Source organism: Citrus sinensis, chromosome 5, assembly GCF_022201045.2.
Source record: "Citrus sinensis cultivar Valencia sweet orange chromosome 5, DVS_A1.0, whole genome shotgun sequence".
In the NCBI taxonomy this organism is placed as follows: domain Eukaryota; kingdom Viridiplantae; phylum Streptophyta; class Magnoliopsida; order Sapindales; family Rutaceae; genus Citrus; species Citrus sinensis.
Window position 1 is genome coordinate 27,083,254 of NC_068560.1, and position 22,329 is coordinate 27,105,582.

Genomic DNA, 22,329 nt, shown 5'->3' on the forward strand with positions numbered 1-22,329 from the left:
AACCCTAAATGACTCAACCTTTAGAGAAGGGCAATCCACAACTAGACCACCATTTTTTGATGGTAATGACTATGCTTATTGGAAAACTAGAATGAGAATCTATTTGCAAGCCTTAGATTACGAAATTTGGGAAGTTGTTTGTGATGGCCCATTCATGCCTACGTTCAAAGATGAAGTAGGAGATGATATTCCTAAACCATCGAGTCAATGGAGTGAGTTAGAAAAGAGAAAGATGTCTCTAAACTCCAAGGCTATGAATGCTTTGTTTTGTGCCCTTGATAAGAAAGAATTTCATAGAGTATCTAGTTGTGAAAGTGCACAAGAGATATGGAACAAACTTGAAGTTGTCTATGAAAGGACAAATCAAGTGAAAGAGTCTAAAATCAGTAGATACACTCGTCAATATGAGTTGTTCCAAATGGAACAAAATGAAAATGTGTATTCTATGTACACTAGATTCACGGACATAGTGAACACCCTAAGCGCCTTAGGGAAAACCTTCTCAAATAGTGAGAAAGTTAAGAAAATCATTAGGTCACTTCCAAAAGAATGGAGACCTAAAAGAACTGCTATTGAAGAGGCCAAAGATTTAAATACTTTACCTCTTGATGATTTAATTGGTTCTCTTATTTCATATGAAGAGGATTTAATTGCAGAAAAAGGACTTGAAGAGAAGAAGAAAAGCATTGCTCTCAAAGCTTCAAAACATGAGAGTGATGGGGAGAGTGAACCGGATGATGAAGAGCTAGCCATGCTAGCAAGGAGGTTTAGAAAATTCTTCAAGAAAACCGGAGAGCGAAGAAATTTCAGAAACTTTAAGAACCACAGGGAGAAGAAGGAGGCAATCACATGCTATGAATGCAAGAAGCCTGGACATATAAGATCGGAGTGCCCACTTATCAACAAACTCAAGAAGAAAGCAATGGTTGCAACTTGGGATGATAGTGAGGAAGAATCAAGTGATGAAGAAGGATCGCAAGAAGTATCAAACCTAGCACTCATGGCAATAGGAGAGAATGATGATCTCAATGAGGTAAGTGATCCTACCTATGATGAATTATATGATGCTTTTCAAGATTTGCATAATGAGTTGATGAAAATTGGTAAAAAGAATGTATGTCTTAAAAAGGAAATGGCAAAGCTTAAAAATGAAAATGAATCTCTAAATGCAAGAATTGTATGCCTAGAAGTAGGAAACAAAACATTGCATGATGAAATTGCATTATCAAATGTGAAACCTAGCATCTTACATGAGCATTTGAAATCACACATAGATGAGTTGAAAAATGAGAACGAATTGCTAAAGAAAAAGAATAATGAATTAAATGAAATTGTTTTGAAATTTACAAATGGGCAAAAGATGTTGGATAATATGCTTAACTCACAAAAAATGTGTTTTTGATAAAGGAGGACTTGGATATAAGCCTAACTTGAAGCAAAAGTATTATAAGAATTATTTTGTTAAAGCTACTTTCACAAATGATCATAAAATTGTATGTCATTATTGTAATCAAAATGGTCACATGAAATTTAGATGTCCCGTGAAAAGGAATGCATATTATGGTGTCAAGTGCATTTGGGTTCCAAAAGGAACCGTTGCTAACTCTCAAGGACCCAAAAAGCTTTGGGTACCTAAAACTTGAGACTTTTTCTTGAAGGGCGTGAAGAAGAAGAAGAATAAATGGTACTTGGACAGCGGTTGTTCAAGGCACATGACCGGAAACTATGCATGGTTCTCAAGCTTCACCAAAATTGAAAATGGTGGAGACGTATCTTTTGGAGACAACTCAAAAGGAAAAATTCTTGGAATTGGAAATGTTGGTAAAGTCTCTTCAACTCTAATTGAGAATGTATGTTTGGTTGAAAACTTGAAACACAACTTAATTAGCATTAGTCAATTATGTGACAAAGGTTATAAAGTTATATTTGATAAACTTAGTTGTGTTATTGAGAACTCATGTGATGGCAAAACCCTATTTGTTGGAAATAGATGTGGTAATGTTTATATCATTGACATAGAATGTGCATCTACTCTTGATAAATGTTTTTCGGCATTGCATGATGATTGTTGGTTATGGCGTAGAAGGTTAGGACATGCTAGTATGGATTTGATTTCAAAAATTTTGAAAGATGATTTAGTTAAAGGTCTTCCGAAAATTGGTTTTCAAAAGGATAAGATTTGTGAAGCTTGTCAATTTGGAAAACAAATTAAAACTTCTTTCAAGAATAAAAACCATATTTCTACTTCAAAACCACTTGAACTTCTTCACATAGATCTTTTTGGGCCATCTAGATATGCAAGTCTAAATGGCAAATATTATGCATTTGTGATAGTGGATGATTATTCTAGATATACATGGGTATTATTCTTAGCCAATAAGGATGACGCTCTTGATGCTTTTAAAGTGCTTTGTAAGAAATTACAAAATGAAAAAGGGCATGGTATTGTATGCATTAGGAGTGATCATGGAGGAGAATTTGAAAATCATGCATTTGAGAGTTTTTGCAATAATCTAGGCATTGAGCATCAATTTTCATCACCTAGAACTCCACAACAAAATGGAGTTGTTGAGAGAAAGAATAGGTCTATTCAAGAAATGGCTAGGACCATGTTAAATGAAAATGCATTACCAAAATATTTTTGGGCCGAAGCCGTCAACACCGCTTGTTATGTTTTAAATTGGGTGTTGATTAGACCTAATCTTAATAAAACTCCATATGAGCTTTGGAAAGATAGAAAACCCAACATTGGCTATTTTAAAGTTTTTGGATGCAAATGTTTTGTTTTGATCACAAAAGATAATATTGGTAAGTTTGATTCAAAATCTGATGTTGGTATCTTTCTTGGGTATTCAAACTCAAGCAAAGCTTATAGAGTTTATAATAAAAGAACTTTAGTTGTGGAAGAATCCATGCATGTTACGTTTGATGAATCTAATCCCTCCTCTGCGGAGAAAGGAGTTGCTAATGATGATGCAGATGGAGATTTACAAGGAGAATCATCAAAAGAGATTCAAGAGAATACATCACAAGAAAATCAAGAGGATAGACAAGAAGAGCAAACAAATAAGGAGCTGGAGCAACAAGAAGGTATTTCTCAAACACTCCCCAAGGAGTGGATGTATGTCTCTTCACATCCTATAGATGTAATTTTAGGAGATCCCTCACGAGGTGTTACAACTAGATCATCTCTTAAGAATACTTGTGAGCATAATGCATTCATCTCTCAAATTGAACCCAAATCCTTTGCGGATGCGGAAAATGATGAATCTTGGATTATGGCAATGCAAGAGGAGTTAAATCAATTTGAAAGAAATAATGTGTGGGAATTAGTTCCTAAACCTGAACATCAATCTATAATAGGTACTAAATGGGTGTTTAGAAATAAGATGGATGAATCCGGTGTGGTTGTAAGAAATAAAGCTAGATTAGTGGCTCAATGTTACAACCAAGAAGAAGGAATTGATTTTGATGAAACCTTTGCACCTGTAGCAAGGTTAGAATCCATTAGGATGTTGTTAGCATATGCATGTCATAAGGATTTTATTTTATATCAAATGGATGTCAAGAGTGCTTTCTTAAATGGTTATATTTTGGAGGAAGTTTATGTGAAACAACCTCCTGGTTTTGAAAATGAAAAATTTCCAAATCATGTTTATAAGTTGCTTAAAGCCTTGTATGGATTAAAACAAGCACCTAGAGCATGGTATGATAGACTTAAGAATTTTCTGTTGGAAAATGACTTTTCAATGGGTAAAGCGGACACTACTCTATTTGTTAAGCATAAAAACCAAGACATTCTTATTATTCAAATTTATGTTGATGATATTATTTTTGGTTCTACTAATGAGTTGTTATGTAAAGAATTTTCATCGTGTATGAGCAAAGAATTTGAGATGAGTATGATGGGAGAGTTGAAGTTCTTCCTTGGAATTCAAATCAAACAAAATGAGGAAGGAATCTTCATAAATCAAGCCAAGTACGTAAAAGATCTACTCAAACGATTCAGCATTGATGACTCAAAGACCAAGAATACACCAATGAGCACAACAACCAAGCTGGACAAAGATGAAAAAGGCAAAGAAGTGGATATCAAGATGTATAGAGGTATGATCGGATCCCTACTTTATTTGACTGCAAGTAGACCCGATATCATGTTTAGTGTATGTTTGTGTGCAAGATTTCAGTCATGTCCCAAGGAATCCCATTTGCTTGCTGTTAAAAGAATTTTCCGTTATTTGAGTGGAACCATAGATATTGGCCTTTGGTATCCTAGGGGAACTCATATAGATCTAACATGTTATTCGGATGCGGACTTTGCCGGTTATAAAGTGGATAGGAAGAGCACTAGTGGTACTTGCTATATTCTAGGACACTCTCTTGTTTCATGGTTCAGCAAGAAACAAAATTTTGTCGCACTTTCAACTACCGAGGCTGAATATATAGCTGCCGGAAGTTGTTGTGCACAAGCACTTTGGATGAAACAAACACTTAGAGATTATGGCATTAATCTTGAACAAATTCCTATTAAGTGTGATAATACTAGTACTATAAATCTTTCAAAGAATCCCATTCAACACTCTCGAACCAATCATATAGAAATAAGACATCATTTCTTGAGAGATCATGTTCAAAAGAGAGACATTGCATTAGAGTTTATTTCTACGGAAAAACAACTTGCAGATATTTTTACAAAACCTCTTTGCGAAGAACAATTTTCCAAAATTCGGCATGAACTTGGGATGATGAAATTTTCTCATTAACATCTTCATTCATGCTATTGAGTCTATTATTATTGATTGATCTATGACTTGATGCTTTAATTTCCATGAAATGCTCAATCGTAATATACATGTGATGTGTATGTATATTTGAAAATATATGAATTAATTGTTGCAATACATATATATATGTTCATGAATTATGCATTGACCTGGCACTCAAATCATTTTGGATCAATAAAATGATCTTGAAATGTATTAATAAGTAGCCAAATATCAAAATACATGTGCGAAATCATAAGTTGTAGAAAACGGATTGCCGTTATTTCAATAAACGGCGAACCGTTTTGGGCAGAAACAATGGAACGTTTTCTGGAAGCTATCGGTTCGCCGATAATTATCTATCGGCTCGCCGTCCTAATACAAAATTTTGAGTGGACTCCCTGGACCCTATCAGCTCGCCGTTATCTCCATAAACAGCTCGCCGTTTTGATGAAATTTGTTTTGAGGCCTCTCTGGACTCTGTCGGCTCGCCGTTTTACTTATAACGGCTCGCCGTTATCCCGCGTTAATTGAACAGTCCCTTGTCTTCCTCCTCATTTCGGCTTCCCGTTTTCTCTCTCTCTCTTCAGCCCGCGACTGCACCAGTTCTCTACACTCAAATCCATCACTTTTCTTGTCATTTTTCATCAAATTGAAGCATTACAAACCATTTTTATCTTCTCTAGAACCTTTTTAACCGATTCAAATCCTTCTTTTTCATCCAAAATTGAAAAATCTTCTTTTTGAAACCCTAGAACCAGCCGAGCCTTCCTTGCTCAAATTAACCCAAATCTCTTCCTTTTTTTCAACCACATTTTCACCCACAATCACTATCTCATCTCTCAAACTTCATTTTCACAATTTTTTTAAAAACTCATCCATGGCGGAACGACCTCCAAGGCGTGCTCGAACCAAGCACACTGCTACACGCCGTTCTAGTCCACCCAGGTCTCCTCCTCAAGACTTCGAGAGTCTTCATTTTCCCAATGCTACCGCTGCTCAGCGATTCCGTGAGAAGTTCATGGGTAAACCCGTAACTCCCTCTTTTTCTCTTAACATTTCGGAGTTCTCGGATATCTCTGTTTGTGGTCACTCAATTACTCAAATGCTTAGTCATTGGAAGCAAGCTTTAAGTATTGATGAACCTGTTTATGAAAATCTTGTTCGAGTCTTTTATTCAAACATAGATTTCTCCTCTACTAGTCGTGACGAGCTTCATACATTCGTAGGAGGTATTCGTATTGAACTTGATGAACCCGAATTATGTAGTATTCTAGGAATCGCTTATGGAGGATTAGATCTGTACACCGCTAGGAAAGAACTAGAGTTTAGTGATTTTCGTCATGTGGATGGTGTACGGAACATTTGTCGTCGTCGGGATCTTTCCGATGACATCTGTACTTTGTCCTTTAGGTCTCAACTCCTCCCTTTTCAGATTCGAATACTTCACATTATTCTCCAACACTTGGTCACTCCTAGACAGGGTCACACTGATGAGGTCACTAGGCTTGATATTGGTCTATTAGATTCTCTCATCCGTAGACGTCATGTGAGCCTATCCTACACTATTATGTGTCATATGCTGTCCACTCCTAAAGTCTCCAACCGATCCCTTCCTTATGACAGCATCATCACTAGGATCCTGAACTACTTTCATGTTCCTATCGTCGAGCCTGTTTTTCTCGAGACTCGTAAGCTCAGTCGAGAAATTATTTCTGCCATCGGATTCTTTAAGAAGCGTGGGAAATGGGAAAAGACCACATCCTCCAAAAACGAAGCGACACTGCTTGCACCCGAGGATGATCGCATGCTGATTCTGTTCATCTCCAAAGAGAGACGTGTCATTTGATGGAATTTTGTCCTCCTATTGTGTGATGCACTTCTGTATGCTATCATTGGAGTGATTGCTAATAAATTTATGGCAAATTCTTGGGGTTCTAAATAAAGGGTTCCATATTACCTACTTTTTCATTATGTTCCGAGATCAGGTTAAACGCTTGTATGACACTTTTCATGAACCATTTAAGCATGTAGTTTCCAGTCACCCTCCTATTCCAGAAACTCCTTCCCAGAAGGATGTTGAACCTTCCTCCGTGAATGAAGTAACAGAAGTGGAGAAAGACGCAGAAGACGTAAACAAACGTCGGAAGAAAAAATTGGAATTAACCGTTAAGTCAGCCCTATCTGCGGCATTTTCCAAGTATGCTGATAAGATGGGTAAGAAGAAAAATAGTTTGTATGACAGCTAAGTGATCGTTTAGTCAGCCTTATCTGCGGCATTTCCCCTACCTGAGGTAGGGGAAACTAGTGCTTCCAATTCAGGTGCTGAAAATAGCGATTCTGGTAAACGGGACAGCTAAGTGATCGTTTTCTTTCCTCCAAAAATTCACAATAACCTTAAAAGCAAGAAACTGAAACGAGAATTGCTGAGAATAGATCATGCATCCTTGCGAAAAAGCAATGGCAACAGAACTAACACACTCATTAACAATGCATATTTACAGGCTTCACTGTCCTCCCCATTTAGATGATGTTGAAGGATGTAGGCAGGAAATTCTTTACCTAATTCTGTGCTCCTAGTAAGATTCTGTACCTTTAAGAGTTGAGAAACTCTGCACACCAAACCTTAATTTATTCGTATGTATAAATTTTTGTAGTGTTAGCAATTACAATATTGATGGATTCTCTGAAGCTGCACAGTTTAACCAATTTTTGAATCATGTTCAAGATTTGTTGAATTAGAATTTGCCATATCATATTAATCAATCACAAGTTTTTCGGGGATAAATTGACAACATTACAGTTGGACCTTCTTCTGATAAAGCCTATCTTTCCAGAAAGCTTCACATAATTGCATTTTGACTCTGTTCTTATCCTGAATATGAATGAAAGTGATGGACTAGCTACCGCATTGAAATTCGCTAGAATCTCAATAACTTACAGCTATAACCATATAATCTTTCAGGTTTCAAGTACTATAGATGTTTGTAATTTTTCTTTTCTTTTCTTTTAACATTTTCTTTTTCTTTTTCACATTTTGGATTTGCATGTTTCTTTTTCTTTCTCCAGCTTTTTCTTGTGTCATTTTCTCTTCCTGTTGTATATACTGTCTGTATGAGAAAAAAGTTATTCTCACTGCAAATTTCGCGAAAAAAGAAACATACAAGTGCATGTTAACATAATATATGACAAGATTCTTATCTGAAGATCCGTTCTGTCAAAGTTTGAGCCAATAAGATAGTGATGATCCATTAGGACTGGTAGTTGCCTCTTTGTTTTCGTTTTTATATGCAGATCGTGAACAATATTTGATTCTGAATTTTGGGTCCCAAGTAGACGACCCAGAAAATTACTTTGCTTCCTATTCGCTGGTGGAATTCTATATTTGGTTTTTCAGGAATATTAACGGTTCATTTAGGAATTAGGATTGAGACATGGCTTTTACGCCGTAGTTGCCTTGAAAGAGAGTGAAACGACGACGAATAAGTGATTGTGATTTTGTAAGCAAACATAAAACATCAAAACTAAAAATATTTATCAAATATATTTTCACTGTTGAGCTTTCAAAATTAAGCTGAATGTTGAAATACGATAATTTATTAACGAGCTCCAATATTAATTTTTTTTTCTCTTATATAATTGTAGTCTTGTATGATCAAGTTATTTCTTGTATGATCAAGAAATAACAAAAGCCATCAATTTTATTCTTCATTGTCACACCTTTCCAATTGCATGAATTGAAATGGTAAGTAACACGGTATAATTTGCAGATGCCACAGAGTTTCTAATGCCTGGGACTAGGTGTTTGATGCTGAAATCTGGAGGAACCAAAGGACGTTGCACCAGTAGCATTTTTCTTCACTAGAGGGATCAATGACTGCACCACATCTGTCATTAGCGGCGGATAATCTGCTTCTGGTTGCACACACACGGCTGCAATAGCAGCTATCTGCATAATCATTTCAACAAGATAAAAATATTAATTTGATCAGATCGGATTTCTTTGTCAACAAAAATGGTTAAAGCAATAGGGAATTAAGCTGACCTAAATCAAATCCTTCTTTGAATATTGGCCTTGTAGTGATGGATCAACCATTTCCACTACTTTTTCTCTGCTAGAATCTTGGAAGAGTCTGCAAAATTTATTGGATTGGGAAAAGAAAAAAATAAAGAAGAAAATTCTTCCGAATTTTTAACTTGAATTTCAAGCATGATTCTAAATATCAAGCTTTACATTTGGTCGGGGCATACAATTGGTATCCTACTGAAAATTATGCTACAGTGGACACTTTATTTGCTAATGTTTTGTTTGTAATTGGAGGCAGAATTTCTTTAACTTGGGCAAGTTGGTTTTGATTTGATTTTAAGGAATACAGATGTCTTTTGGGAGAGACATGCATTACCATTCCCATCCTTGATTCATCAAGTGTTGACATCTCAGGAATATAATTTAGTATAAGAAAATAAGGTCTTTACTAATTTTCCTATTTATATTGAACCAAGCTATCCTAAGTTGAAGTCCCTTGGTGTTGTTAGTGATCAAGATGAAGATATTCAAACTAAGAATGCTCTCCTGGATTTTGAGCTTCAAACCATTCTCTCCACTCCATGGTGCTTGAATGATCAAAGGGAGACGAGTTGAATGCATTGAACACACTCTTAATGACATTAGGTGTGTTCATTACCCTTGATGATTTTGTCTTTTTTAATTTTGCTTAATTGCCCCTCCCTTGTTAGTTAGTTTTGATTTTCTTATCATTTAGGACGTTATTTCAATTTTTGTTTATGTTATCTATGGCCCTTTGGCAGCTTTTGTCAAAAAGGGGAGAGAAACATATTTTAGTTTTTATTGCATCGTGAAGGGGGTATTTTGTTCAAACTCTATTTGAATTTGATTTCAATAATAAAGGGGGATTTTATTTATATGTTCATTGAGTTTGTTTATTCTTTCTCTAAGGGGGAATCTTGTTTGATTTGCATATGATCTTTATTGATTATTTTTATTGATATGCATTATTGCTTTCTAAATATACTAACATTAAATTATTTATCTTAGGGGAAGAGTTAATTTTCTCAATTTAATCATAGGCCCGAGCATTTATTTATTAGAGGACATTTTTATCTTAAACTAATGGTGACTAATGATTTTTACCTACACTTGATAGAATTCTTTATTAATGTTCGAAATTTGTATTATTCAATGAGGATACATTTACTAGTACGTTTAATAGCCTGTGGATTATATATTTTGTTTTGGTTGAAAATTTTGCTATCTAACAACTAACAACTGAATTTGACTCATTTGTATGTAAATTTTATGGCCCTATCAATTCACTAATTTTATGTTATAATTCTTGTTGGTTTAAAAATAATAAATTATGGTCTCATGGAAAATTAAAATTCCAATTTCAATGTCTTTTATAAAGTTTGGTTATGATAATTGAATAATACAACAAATAACACAAAGATTTACGTGGTTCGGCATATTAATTAATAAGCCTACATCCACAGGCCGCGATACCAATAATCCACTATTTGATGAAAAAGTGCACAAACAATAACCTCTTAAATACAAATAAAACAAAAAGAAACACTAATCTCAACCCTCAAAATTAATCAACCCCCAGAAGTTTAGCCTCTCAAGAGTTCTCTGTGTGTTTTGCTTTCCCTCATTCGTTCTCTTTAGTCTTTACAAGCACAAAACTTTTTTTTTTAAAAAAAAAGAGAAAAAAAAAGAAAAAAACAAACAAACAAACAACACGATCCAATACCTAATTACAAGTTACTGAAAATATATATAACAGATTAAAAAGCACGCGCCTATCCCCCAATTCCTGCTCCGCTACGCCACTTGCGAAATTCCGTTTTGGCTGAAAATATTGCTGTTTTTAAAAATTCCAGTAACATGCCCAACAAATCAATCAGTTAGACAAATATAATCATAACGGCTTGACGACAAAATTTTATGTATATATAGATAACTGGACATGCATCAGCAAATTAATGAAGAGTACGTAGCAAGCAATGAGAAGGAAAGCATATACAAATTATAATTACTAGCCAGAGTCAATTTGATTCCTTATTGGCACCACTATTATATATTAACTCCTGCTGAATCCCCTCCTCTGTTCACAGTTCACTGTTGGAATTGATGACACATTTATAATAATTAATTTCTAGAATGGATTAAAAAAATAACAACTAATTTATTTTGAGTAAAATAGAGTGAGCATGCAGCATGCGGGAGATCTAGAGAGAAATTACCCGTGGCGGTGGCCGTGGGTGATTGTAATTTGTAATTGCAGCCGCGCCGCGCCCTTTGAGAATTCCTCAATCAATGAAGATGTCGGGAGTGTGGCGTAACATAGGCCAGTTCGCTCCTGTCTCCTTTCTGCAACGTTGTTCGAAAATAGGACATCCATGAATATCTAGTCTCTGGAGCGTTGTCTTCTGAAGAAGGTGATCGGGCAATGCTTTTAATTTACGGCAACCACCAATTTCTAAGAAAGAAAGACGTGGCATGATTATGATTTCTCCCTTTATTGCAGTCCCGTAATCCCACTCTTCTAGTTCTTCCATATCATAAAATTTGAGATGTTTCAATTTGGGAAAGGCAATAACTGAGGAGCCATCCGTATCACTTTCTACTCCCAGAAATTCATGACCCACTCTTTTCACGCTTTCCATTCTGCAAACTTCAAGATCTTCAAGGGACGGCAATTTTCCCAAAGGAGGCAAATGCTCACAATTTCTGCAATTTTTGAGAACTAAAGCCCTTAAATTGGTTAACGACATGACCCAATTTCTGGGAACAACATTCCTCCGGCCTCTGTATTTACGTATCGCTAAGTTCTTTAAATTAGGAGGTGGTCCCAAGGCGTCAAGAAGCCGTTCATCTTCATCCTCCTCATTCTCCCTCCTCCCAGCTTGTTCTTCATCTCCATCTCTTAAATCATCAAAACGAAGTCTCAAGTAAAAGAGATACTTCTTTTTCTCAAGTTCAGCCTTCGCAGCCTTACCCCCATCTGACACACCACCCAGCCCATATATGCTACAGGCTCGAAGGAGGTTAAGCTTTTTAAGAGACTCAAGCCCACATGCTCTGTCATTCCCTCCACCCAAAACAAACCTACTCACTCCTCGAAGCCTGATTAGTTCCCCAATCCCTACCGACAAGAATCTTAAAGAATGAGTCCACCGATTGTCTAAATACATCAGTTTTCTTAACTTCCCAATCCCTGGAGGTAATTCTTCAAGATTTTTGCAATAAGTAACGTCTAAACGTTGTAAATTGTATAACTCACACAATGTCTTAGGTAATTTTTTTTATCCCCCATTGATTGGTCAAATTAAGGTATTTTAAATGTATTAATTTTTCTATATTTGTTGGAATTTCTTTGATGAAATTCTCACACAACCTCACACAACTCACCTTCAATTTTAATGCCCTTAAACAAGTTAATTTATCAAATAATTGAGGCAGGACTTCGCTAGACCATGAATATTCATCACAATCAACTAAGAGGCTACGCAATCCTTTAACATTATCCCAAATGGAGATTGGAACCAAAGCCCCACTATATAGAGTTAACATTAAATGAAGAATTTTTTTCTCCCCAAAAGGGCTCATAGCTGACTCCTCACCACCATGAATTTCTATTGTTGAACACTCGTTACTACTTATGTATCGGGCAAAGTCGTGCACTAAATCGTGCATTTTGCAGCAAACGATTTCACCATCTCCACTTTTGGCAAAATCTTGAAAGAACGAACGGCTAGCTAAGATGTTGAAATACTTTTCACCAATGTCCTTCATCTCTTTATATCCTTTCTCACTAAAGTAACCTTGAGCCATCCATAGTTCAATTAAATCATACTTCAATATTTCATGGTCTTTTGGAAAGACAGCACAATAAGCGAAACATTGTTTTACCTTAGAGGGTAATTCATAGTAGCTCAACATTAGAGGAGCTAAAAGGCCTTTCTCAACCTCTTCTAGCTCCCATATCTCACTCTCTAAGATATTTTTCCATTCTTTTTCAGTGTTTTTAGACCGCAAGAGACTAGCAATTGTCTTTGCAGCTAAAGGTAAGCCCTTGCACTTTCTTATAATTTCTCGACCAATTTTTTCTAAATTTTCACGTTCCTCCATAGAATTACCGAAAAATGCTAATGACTCAAACACCGACCAACATTCCATTTCAGACAATACATTGACAGAGATAACGTCGGTTGATCCCATAATACAGGCAACTGTTTCTTTACGTGTGGTAATTAAAATTTTACTTCCATAGAGACAATTCTTTAAACAGTAGTAGAATGGTTCCCATTTACAGTAATCTTCATTCCACACGTCGTCTAAGACAAGAAGAAATTTCTCCCCCTCAACAAATTCTTGAATGTGTTGCATGAGGGATTGAAACTCAGCAACGTCAGGGGCAGAACCTGTTAGAGCCTCAATGATTGATCTAGCGATTCTAAACTCATCAAACGGGTCTGACACACAGACCCATATTCTTTTCTCAAAATGATTTTTAACATCATCGTTGTTGTAGGCTAATTGAGCAAGAGTAGTTTTGCCTATGCCCTGTTAGGAAATTGGTGGGTGAAGCAAACACGTAGCTAAAGTAAAATTGGTAGAAAAATAAAGAACAAACACACTAGAGGACACCAGAAATTATGTGGTTCGGCTTTTAGCCTACATCCACGGGCGAAGACAGAAGGAAAATAGTTCACTAGTGAAATAAGGATTACAAGTATTGTAATATTTTAGCTCACTACCCAAAACCCCAATACACACAATCTCTCACTCACTAGATACTCAAGAGTTTATTAAACTCTTGAAAAAACTCTCAACACTCAAGAAAGCAATGCTTCTCTCTTGATGGAATTGGATACAAGCTCTAGATTGAGAGCTTGTATTTATAGGCAAAACTTTGCCTCAAATGTCAAACACGTGGCCAAAACCTCAAGCCATACAACTTAAAAATTTCAAACTTTGAATTTTTCTTTTCTAATACCAAACATTACGGCATCTAGAATTCAAAACCAAGTGCCAACCATTCTTGTCAAAGCTTCTAGATGCAGCCATGCCAACCATTCTTGTCAAAGCTTCTAGATGCAGCCAATTTTGACATTCTCCCACTTGGAGATTAAATTGAAAAACAATCAATCTCCACACTATCCTTTCTGCTTCGCCATAATCATGTTGCCTACGTTTCTGCTAGGCCACAAGAGGATCTACTCTAGACAAACTTATCAGTATTTATCGGCTTGGTCAAAACATCTGCTAGGTTCTCTTTGGTATGGATTTTCTACAAATCCACACTTCCATCTTCCACTACTTCACAAACGGATGGAAGTGTGGATTTGCAGAAAATCCATACCAAAGAGAACCTAGCAGATGTTTTGACCAAGCCGATAAATACTGATAAGTTTGTCTAGAGTAGATCCTCTTGTGGCCTAGCAGAAACGTAGGCAACATGATTATGGCGAAGCAGAAAGGATGGTGTGGAGATTGATTGTTTTTTAATTTAATCTCCAAGTGGGAGAATGTCAAAATTGGCTGCATCTAGAAGCTTTGACAAGAATGGTTGGCATGGCTGCATCTAGAAGCTTTGACAAGAATGGTTGGCACTTGGTTTTGAATTCTAGATGCCGTAATGTTTGGTATTAGAAAAGAAAAATTCAAAGTTTGAAATTTTTAAGTTGTATGGCTTGAGGTTTTGGCCACGTGTTTGACATTTGAGGCAAAGTTTTGCCTATAAATACAAGCTCTCAGTCTAGAGCTTGTATCCAATTCCATCAAGAGAGAAGCATTACTTTCTTGAGTGTTGAGAGTTTTTTCTTTTCTAATACCAAAACATTACGGCATCTAGAATTCAAAACCAAGTGCCAACCATTCTTATCAAAGCTTCTAGATGCAGCCATGCCAACTATTCTTGTCAAAGCTTCTAGATGCAGCCAATTTTGACATGCCCCCCATCCCAACAAGTGAGATGACACAGGGGCCTTTCTGCTCTTCACTACTCTCACATAACAGCCTATTAACCAGATCGCTCTTCTGTGTTTCTCTACCAAATATCTCGGACTCATCAATTAAGGAGATACTTGGTACTCGTTGATCCGCTCTCTCATTACTGTTAATAACATTCACAGCAAAACCAAACTCGGCTTTTTGTTTGGCAATATCATCAAGAGTTTCGTTGATTTCTTTGATCTTGAGAGCAATGTCACGATGTAGAACAAGTGGTTTGCAGGCAAAGCAAGAGGCAGCAGGAAAGAAGGAACATACCTTCTTCTTAGGAACGAGAGCATCATTCTCATGATCATCCACTCCGTCGATTTGCAGTTTGAGCCTTGCAGTGTTCCACTCACCCAACACATCTTCCATGTCGTAACATGCGTCTCTGAGTTGATCGAGCCAGAGTCTGACTGTTTCCTCCTTTATTTGCCTTTTTTCAGCATCATGGAGCACAGTTTGAATGGTTCGGAGTTTGCGGGTCAGCTTCTCCGCTTCCTTTCCGACGCCCGTTACCAGCCTCACTTGTTCCTTTGCCTCATCGACAGCCATTGAAGTCAGCTGCTCCAAGAGAGGGGAAATGATCGCATCAACCATGGTGAAAAAAGAAAAAAGAGAGAGAGAAGAAATTGATGGTGAATTGTTGCAAAAGTAAGTAATGCTGAGAGAAATGAAGGAGATGATAATGTGGTGAAAATGTTGCCGTATTCTTTCAATTCTTATAGTGCTGCAAGCAAAATTCCAATTTAGAAATATTTCATTTCATCAGAAGTTATTGTTATTATCTTTCTTTTCTTTTTATTTGACCTGGTATATGAAACTGACAAAATTGTTATATAATATATTGTCTCTCTTTTCAATAATTGAACGAGTTGTTATATAATATACATTATCGTGTGAGCAGATACATTGAGATTTGGAAGCATTGGCTCACAATCACCCATGAACTTGATACTTTTTAGATTGCTAGATCTTAAATATTCATGCATTATTCGCATAGAATACCTTTGATTATCTCTTTTCTTTTTTAAAATTTTTTTAAAGTCGTTATGGAATATAGTAGCAGTTCATGACGTGAACTGTTTTCAATAATTGAACAAGTTGCTATACAAATAATTTACTAGGAGTGCGCCATGTGTAAAAATTTAATGACTTGATAACCATCTCTTTTTTTTTTTTTACTTTTTTCTTTTTCTTTTTAAATGACTCGCTTGCAAAATTAATTGAAAAGAATGAACAAGTTGGCACAAAATACTTAAAGAGAATAAAATAATTAATAAAAATAAAATTAATTGAAAAGAATGAACAAGTTGTCGTATTAGTAGACTTCTAATATTGGGAGTTTAGCGTTTAATCTCTGACTTTAACTGTGAAATATGAAAATTGCAAGGAGGTTCCTGGAAGTTGCCTGCAGTTGGAATATTTTTCTTTTGGACAAAAAACCATCAATAATTTTCAAACTTAGAAGATACTTATAATTTTTTTTTTCCCACCCATAACCCACCAAAAACTTTTTTCTTAGAAGATACTTAGAACTGTCGATATCTTGTAATTATTTTTAAAAAAATCTCATCAGTTGCATGCCCAATTAACAAATCAGTAGTCTCACTTCGACAAAGGTAAAAAAAAAAAGAAAAAAGAAAAAAAAAAGGGTGGTTCTGATGACTTTGTAATTAAACATCAGGAAATGAAGAGAAAAAAGTAACACGCTTTATGACGATCATTGCAGATGACATAATAGATGTAAAGTATTTAGTGGCAATTAATTAACAGTGTTATCAAGTAATTGTTTTGGATTCGAATTCAGAGGCTTCGCGGCTCTGCCCTGTCTTTACTAGGTAATTCCCCTGCTTGCAAAATATTGTGTTAACAATCTCAATAAATACATGCCCAACAAACCAGTTTGACATGACATATTTGAATATATAAAAAAAAAAACGATCGACCAGTGCAGTAATTTTTGTTATAATGACCTTGTTGTAATTGCAAGCACAATTAAACTAAAACAATTTGATGTCCTTAATCTACTAAGTGATGAAAAAGTGTACAAAAGGACACTCACAGGCACATCTTTCCTCACAATAGCCCTCTTAAATGCAATTAATAGAACATTGAAGAACCCCAGTCTCAACCCTCAAATCAGTCCCCAATAGTTTTGCATCACCAGAGCTCTCTTTTCTCTCTACTGAACCCCTTTTTGTGTTTTATCTCCTTATCTTTACGAATGAAAACTTGCACAAATATAAGCCAATTCATTGTTCATACAACGCAAAACATTATAAGAAACAGGAAAATATGCGTATACCATTATAGATACAGCCCTATCTTGCCCCTGGTCTTGTTATATTCACCCCTCCCTTAACTTCAGTTGATAACATATCCCACTTCACAATGCATGCACCACCTGTCATTGAGCAAAATTCCTGCTTTGCTCGTGATCAGCCCACATTACTGTATTCCTCTGCACAAAAATATTGTTCAGAAAATCTCAGTAGCATCCCAACAAATCAATCACATAATGGTTTGATGAAATTCTAATTGAACATCAGCATATGAAGAGGCGAGGGCAATGAGAAAGCATAACTAACCAGTTTGATTCCTTTTTGGCACCATCATGATTCATGAATCCTGTCCTCTGTTCAGTTTCATCTCCCACTTCCATACCGCAAGAGACTTGACCGAGGTAAAAACATATTGTTTTGGGCTGCCTTGAAATTATACATTGCAAGTAAATATTAGTTTGCTATGAAAATGAAAAGTTTCTTTGAGTGCAGAAGTCAGAGGAATTGACGCACTTATGACCATTACAGTATGCAGATCATGTCAAAAAATACTTATTTTGTAGCGAAATTAACATGTACTTATCAAATAACTATTTAGATAAATAAATAAAATAGTAATGGTTGAAGTAACTAGATATCTAATTCGCAGATTCAAGATATCCATTAAAAATATTTGCATATTCCTCACAATAACTAATATATATATATATAATATATAAAATCCTGATCCAGAATGTTTCCACTTCTTAGCTAGATTACCAAAAAGTATTGTAACAGATAAAACCAAACCAACCCAGATGGCCAGATCCTGACATCAAATTGATTTGATCTCTGCTAAATTGAATGGGACCTGCTGCAGCTGCTACCACGTGAAGGACCACCAAATTCTGTAACGTTAGTTATATCCCAATAATCAGCAACTATTGAAAGATGCGGATAAAAAAAAAACACTATATTAATATAAATGTCAAAAATGAAAAAAAAAATGTACAAATATATACCTTGTTTATATTTCATTTATCACGAGAGACAAAAATCAACTCCTCAAGAGTCAAGACCAACATTCAATTTAATGCATAAGCTTAAAGCTTGTGCCTGTGGCCTCCATAAAATGGTTTAACAATTACTACTTTTATGTCTCCTCATTGGATTACAAATATAAACCAACAATGCAAAACCAAGCAAGAAAGAGGGGGAAAAAAAAGATTACTGTTTGGGAGAAATACGTCGACGAGACCAGGCATGGTGAGCAGATATCTGATGGCAGAGTTCTGCGAACCGGTGTGTTCCGTAAAAGCCTGGTGCGCGGGGGAACAGGAGCAGAAATATCCTGCTCGTCCACGAGCACGTCATCCGCGAGGCAAATTTCCTGTAAGAGGCATAAGGCCATTCCGGCTAGAGGTCGAGAGGCGAGGAGACCCGGTCGACGGCAGTTGGCAAGACATGCTCTCCAGCCCGAGAATCTAGGCACGACAGCCACGCTTTCCCCAGAACCGTGGCGTAACACGCAAGATCCCACGTTTGCCCATAACGCAGCATAACGCAGCAGTCGGAGTCCCATACCGTCCCCCAAAAAAGCGGAAACAAGATCTCACAAAACCACGACAGCCACGCTTTCCCCAGAACCGTGGCGTAACACGCAAGATCCCACGTTTGCCCATAACGCGGCAGTCAGAGTCCCATACCGTCTCGAAGAAAGCGGAAAACTGGGATTCAAAGGTAGCCTATAAAAAGGTAGCCAACGAAGGTAAAGGGGTTAGCATTTTTGAGATTAGAAAAGAAATTCTAAAGAAGAGAAAACCACGAAAAAGCCATAAGATCTGTGGCAAGCGTTCCCCGAACCTTCATATCTGACTTGAGCGTCGGAGGGTTTGCGCCGGGAAAATAACCGGCGTACTCTGACTTGTCTGTGTGCGCAGGAACCTCTGGAGAAGAAGCCTTGCGAGGAGACCCCCTGGTCGTGATGACGTTGATCGAGCAGAGATCCTGGTCGTAGAACGAGGAGAACCGGAATCCCGCATCAACAAGCTTCCCACCAAACAAATTTAATGATGATGCAGGGATCTGAGATCTGACCAACTTATCCAGATTTTGGCATCAACAATTACCACCAAATTTTTGTCAGTTGGTAATTAAGAATTCCTCGTGGCGCTCCTCTGACGTAGTTACGACCCAGGTAGATGTTGGGAATGTGCGATATCTTACGAAAATCCACTCCTCTCCCCACTCTGTATCGTCCCTTGGAAATTGAAACTGTTAAATATCACCAGTCTATGTAGTGCTTTTAATTTCTGGCAATTACTAATTTTCAAGAAAAAAGGGCGTTGGCATGATTATGACTTCGCACTCTATTGTACTCCCGTAATCCCACTCTTTCAGTACATCCATAGTCCATAGAGTCAATTCTGAGATCTTTCATTCTGGGACAGGCAATAAGATTAACAGAGGAGCCAATGCCATTATCACTTCCAGTACCACTTTCTACTTCCAAAAAATTCATTACCCACTCTTTTCACTCTGCCAAGATTGAAAACAGTAAGGCTCTCAAGGGACGGCAATTTTAAAAGAGAATGAATTGTAAATAAATTAAAGCTTGCAAAATACAAAGCAGTCTAAAGCATCCACTCATGTACAGTCTATTCTAATACCGAACAGAAAATGCAACTTTGATTTGAAGTGGAGTCGTTGAAAGCAACAACTTGTTTTCAATTTTATAACTATTTACTCTCAAAATAATTTTGAAACAAAACAACTTGCTTTTATTGTAATTTCGTGAATAGAGCAGATTATATTGTCCTTCAAGAAACTTTAATCACGAATAAATAATATTCTAGTTACAAGAATGAGTCTCTTTCGGAGGAACAGAACAACACGGCTCATTACAAAAACCAATCTGTCACCATTTCACTCAATTTTGTAAGACCATTAATTAGAATAAAAATAAAGTTAAAAGGAAAAAGAAATGAAGAATAAGTGCTTTTTTTTTTTTACGATATTGCCGACACGAACTTGAGGAACTCTTTTAATGCGTACCAGCTTTTGCTTAATTTGTTTACCCGATTACTAAAACGCATCAGCTTTAAATAATATTAAAAGAAAAAAATTTACCATTTACCTTATCATCTTTTTATTTGATTGGGAGTTTGTGACAAAAACTAAACTACAAGTAATCATGTACATATAAAAAAAAAAAATTGTATGGCATAAGATTGTATATGAAAGATCTGTAAAAGACCACACCACCACACCTGAAGTAGAAGTCAATGTCTGATAATTGACAATCCTGAAGTAGAAGTCAAATTTGAAAAAGATGAGGAACTTTTTATTTAATTCTTTTTATTGGGGGTAATTTGAGCATTAGCATGTTTTTGTAGTAAAAAGAAAAATCACAAAAAAGGATCATTAATTTGACTAGGCCTTACTTTGAAGTTAATTAAAATGCATGAAAATTGTTGTTGGTAAAAGTATTGTTGTGATTATGATTTAAAAAAAGAAAAAGAAAAAGAGGTGGTGCTGTAATTTTATAATATATTTGACTTATACCCCATCTTATTGTGTTTTGAATACAAGGGAAGAAAAGCCACTCGGCCACAGGGCGAGTGGTTAGGGCTTGAAGGGCAGCAGTTCGTACCCCCACAAGTGCAATGTGGGGGTATTTTCTTCCTTAATTATATTATATAATTGAGTGAAGGTAGTTTTCTCACTTACCTAAGAGTGAGTGGAGTAGTCATCTCTCGAATATTGGTGAGAGTTAAAATATGGGCAGAGCTCCATTAGCATTGATGTAAGTTGGTCCCAATAATAAGAGTGGAGTAGACATCCCTCATTTGGGCAGAGCTCCATTAGCATTAATGTGAGAGTTAAAATCTGGGCAGAGCTCTATTAGTATTGATGTAAGTTGGTCCCAGTAATAGGTTTTTCTCATTGGTTTCAGGAGGATGTAGTTAAGCCTTTACTCGAAGTTACTAAGACAACACTGCTTCATGATTGTACCCTGTTATGTACATGGCGGTAAATTTTTAATTTTTTAGTTTCCTTTTTTGTTTAGTAAGTAGAAATAAGATTATATCTAAGATATTTTTTGTGGAATTAGGATTTCAACACGGCTGTCACTGTTTGATACTGTTTATTTCTTTTTTATGATGGCAATGTAGTAAGATTGTGTATATACTTTCTAAATCTTCTGTTAGACAATGTGCTATTGTGGTTTTTTTGCACTTTTGGGACTTGATGTTGTTTACGAAGTTGGAATATTTTTTTTCAAGCGACTTGATCATATGATAAAAATTAAGAAACATGTTTATTGGGGTTGGACCGGCCTAAATATGGTTTCTCTATGACTAAATTTTCAAAATTGTTTGTTTATAGCTTGGAGAAATGTAGTCGCTACTTAGAGACTATAAAATTTTAGGAGAACAAGCCAGCAGATCTTATCCAAGGCCAAATGGATACGGAGTATTGATCGGGGGTTGCTTAACTTGAGGTATCTGGCACTCAATAAATTTATGTTTACATTGGCAAAAATCGGATCTTCAAGGACAAATAGCTGGTGCGTTAACAATTCCTAGTTTTTTGTAGTAATTAATCTTAGACTGTGCCTTTTGATGTAGCTAACCCATGCCCTCACATCTGTTTGGAGTGTTAACAAGACTGATGTTGTCAACCTAGGGTCTACTTCTGGGGTATGCTTCCTTTCTTTATTCACAAGTGTAGAGTTTGCAGTGACAGATTCGCTAATGATCAACTCCAAATACTCGCCAAGATCGCAAATCAAACAACCAAGATGCAAAAAGAATCAATCCAGAACAAATCACTGAGAAAATTTTGGACTGAGATGAATTAAAGAACTAACAGCCAAGACAAAAAGATTAACGTGGTTCAGCTATCTTTCACTAGCTTACATCCACGGGAAAAACCAGGATCAAGTTTATTGATTTTCAGAAGATGATTACAGAGAGTTTTAAGAGCTAATAATAGAGTATTTCTTGAAGCCTTCTCACGAATCTTCTAATCACTCAATAGCTCTCACGCAAACCCCACTTGTTGCACCAGAATCAGCTGTTTATAACAGCTTCTTCAACAAACCAGAATGAACCCAGAAACTCACGTGACTGGCATGTGTTATAACAGATTCATAACGACCCTGAGCAGCTTCTTAGAGCACGTGTTTCTCTCGTGCTTTACTTAAACACGAAACGACGTTCAGCTAAGTCGTTCCAGAGACAAAACAACTTGCTCTTCAAAACGCAGTCAGCACCTGTCG

The 22,329-nt window shown here is 36.3% G+C and overlaps 3 protein-coding genes across 4 annotated transcripts in view; 1 reads left to right on the forward strand and 2 right to left on the reverse strand.

Moving 5' to 3' along the window:
* The window catches only part of LOC102623615 (DNA excision repair protein ERCC-1), a 37,779-nt gene that overhangs the window by 15,079 nt on the left and 371 nt on the right, over positions 1-22,329 (forward strand). The window lies entirely within an intron of this gene.
* Positions 1-22,329, reverse strand: part of LOC107174541 (disease resistance protein RGA2-like) — a 51,734-nt gene that overhangs the window by 10,022 nt on the left and 19,383 nt on the right. The gene's annotated exons all lie outside the window — the stretch shown is intronic.
* LOC102612847 (putative disease resistance protein RGA3) lies at positions 10,276-14,044 on the reverse strand. Of its 2 annotated transcripts, none has more exons than XM_052442057.1 (2): positions 11,028-14,044; positions 10,276-10,645 (listed from the first exon to the last, which is right to left on the reverse strand). In XM_052442057.1, exon 1 carries the CDS (start codon positions 13,171-13,173, stop codon positions 12,076-12,078), a length of 1,098 nt encoding a protein of 365 aa, XP_052298017.1. In that variant the 5' UTR covers positions 13,174-14,044; the 3' UTR covers positions 10,276-10,645; positions 11,028-12,075. Both variants share the same exon structure in this region, with proteins under 2 accessions (XP_052298017.1, XP_052298018.1).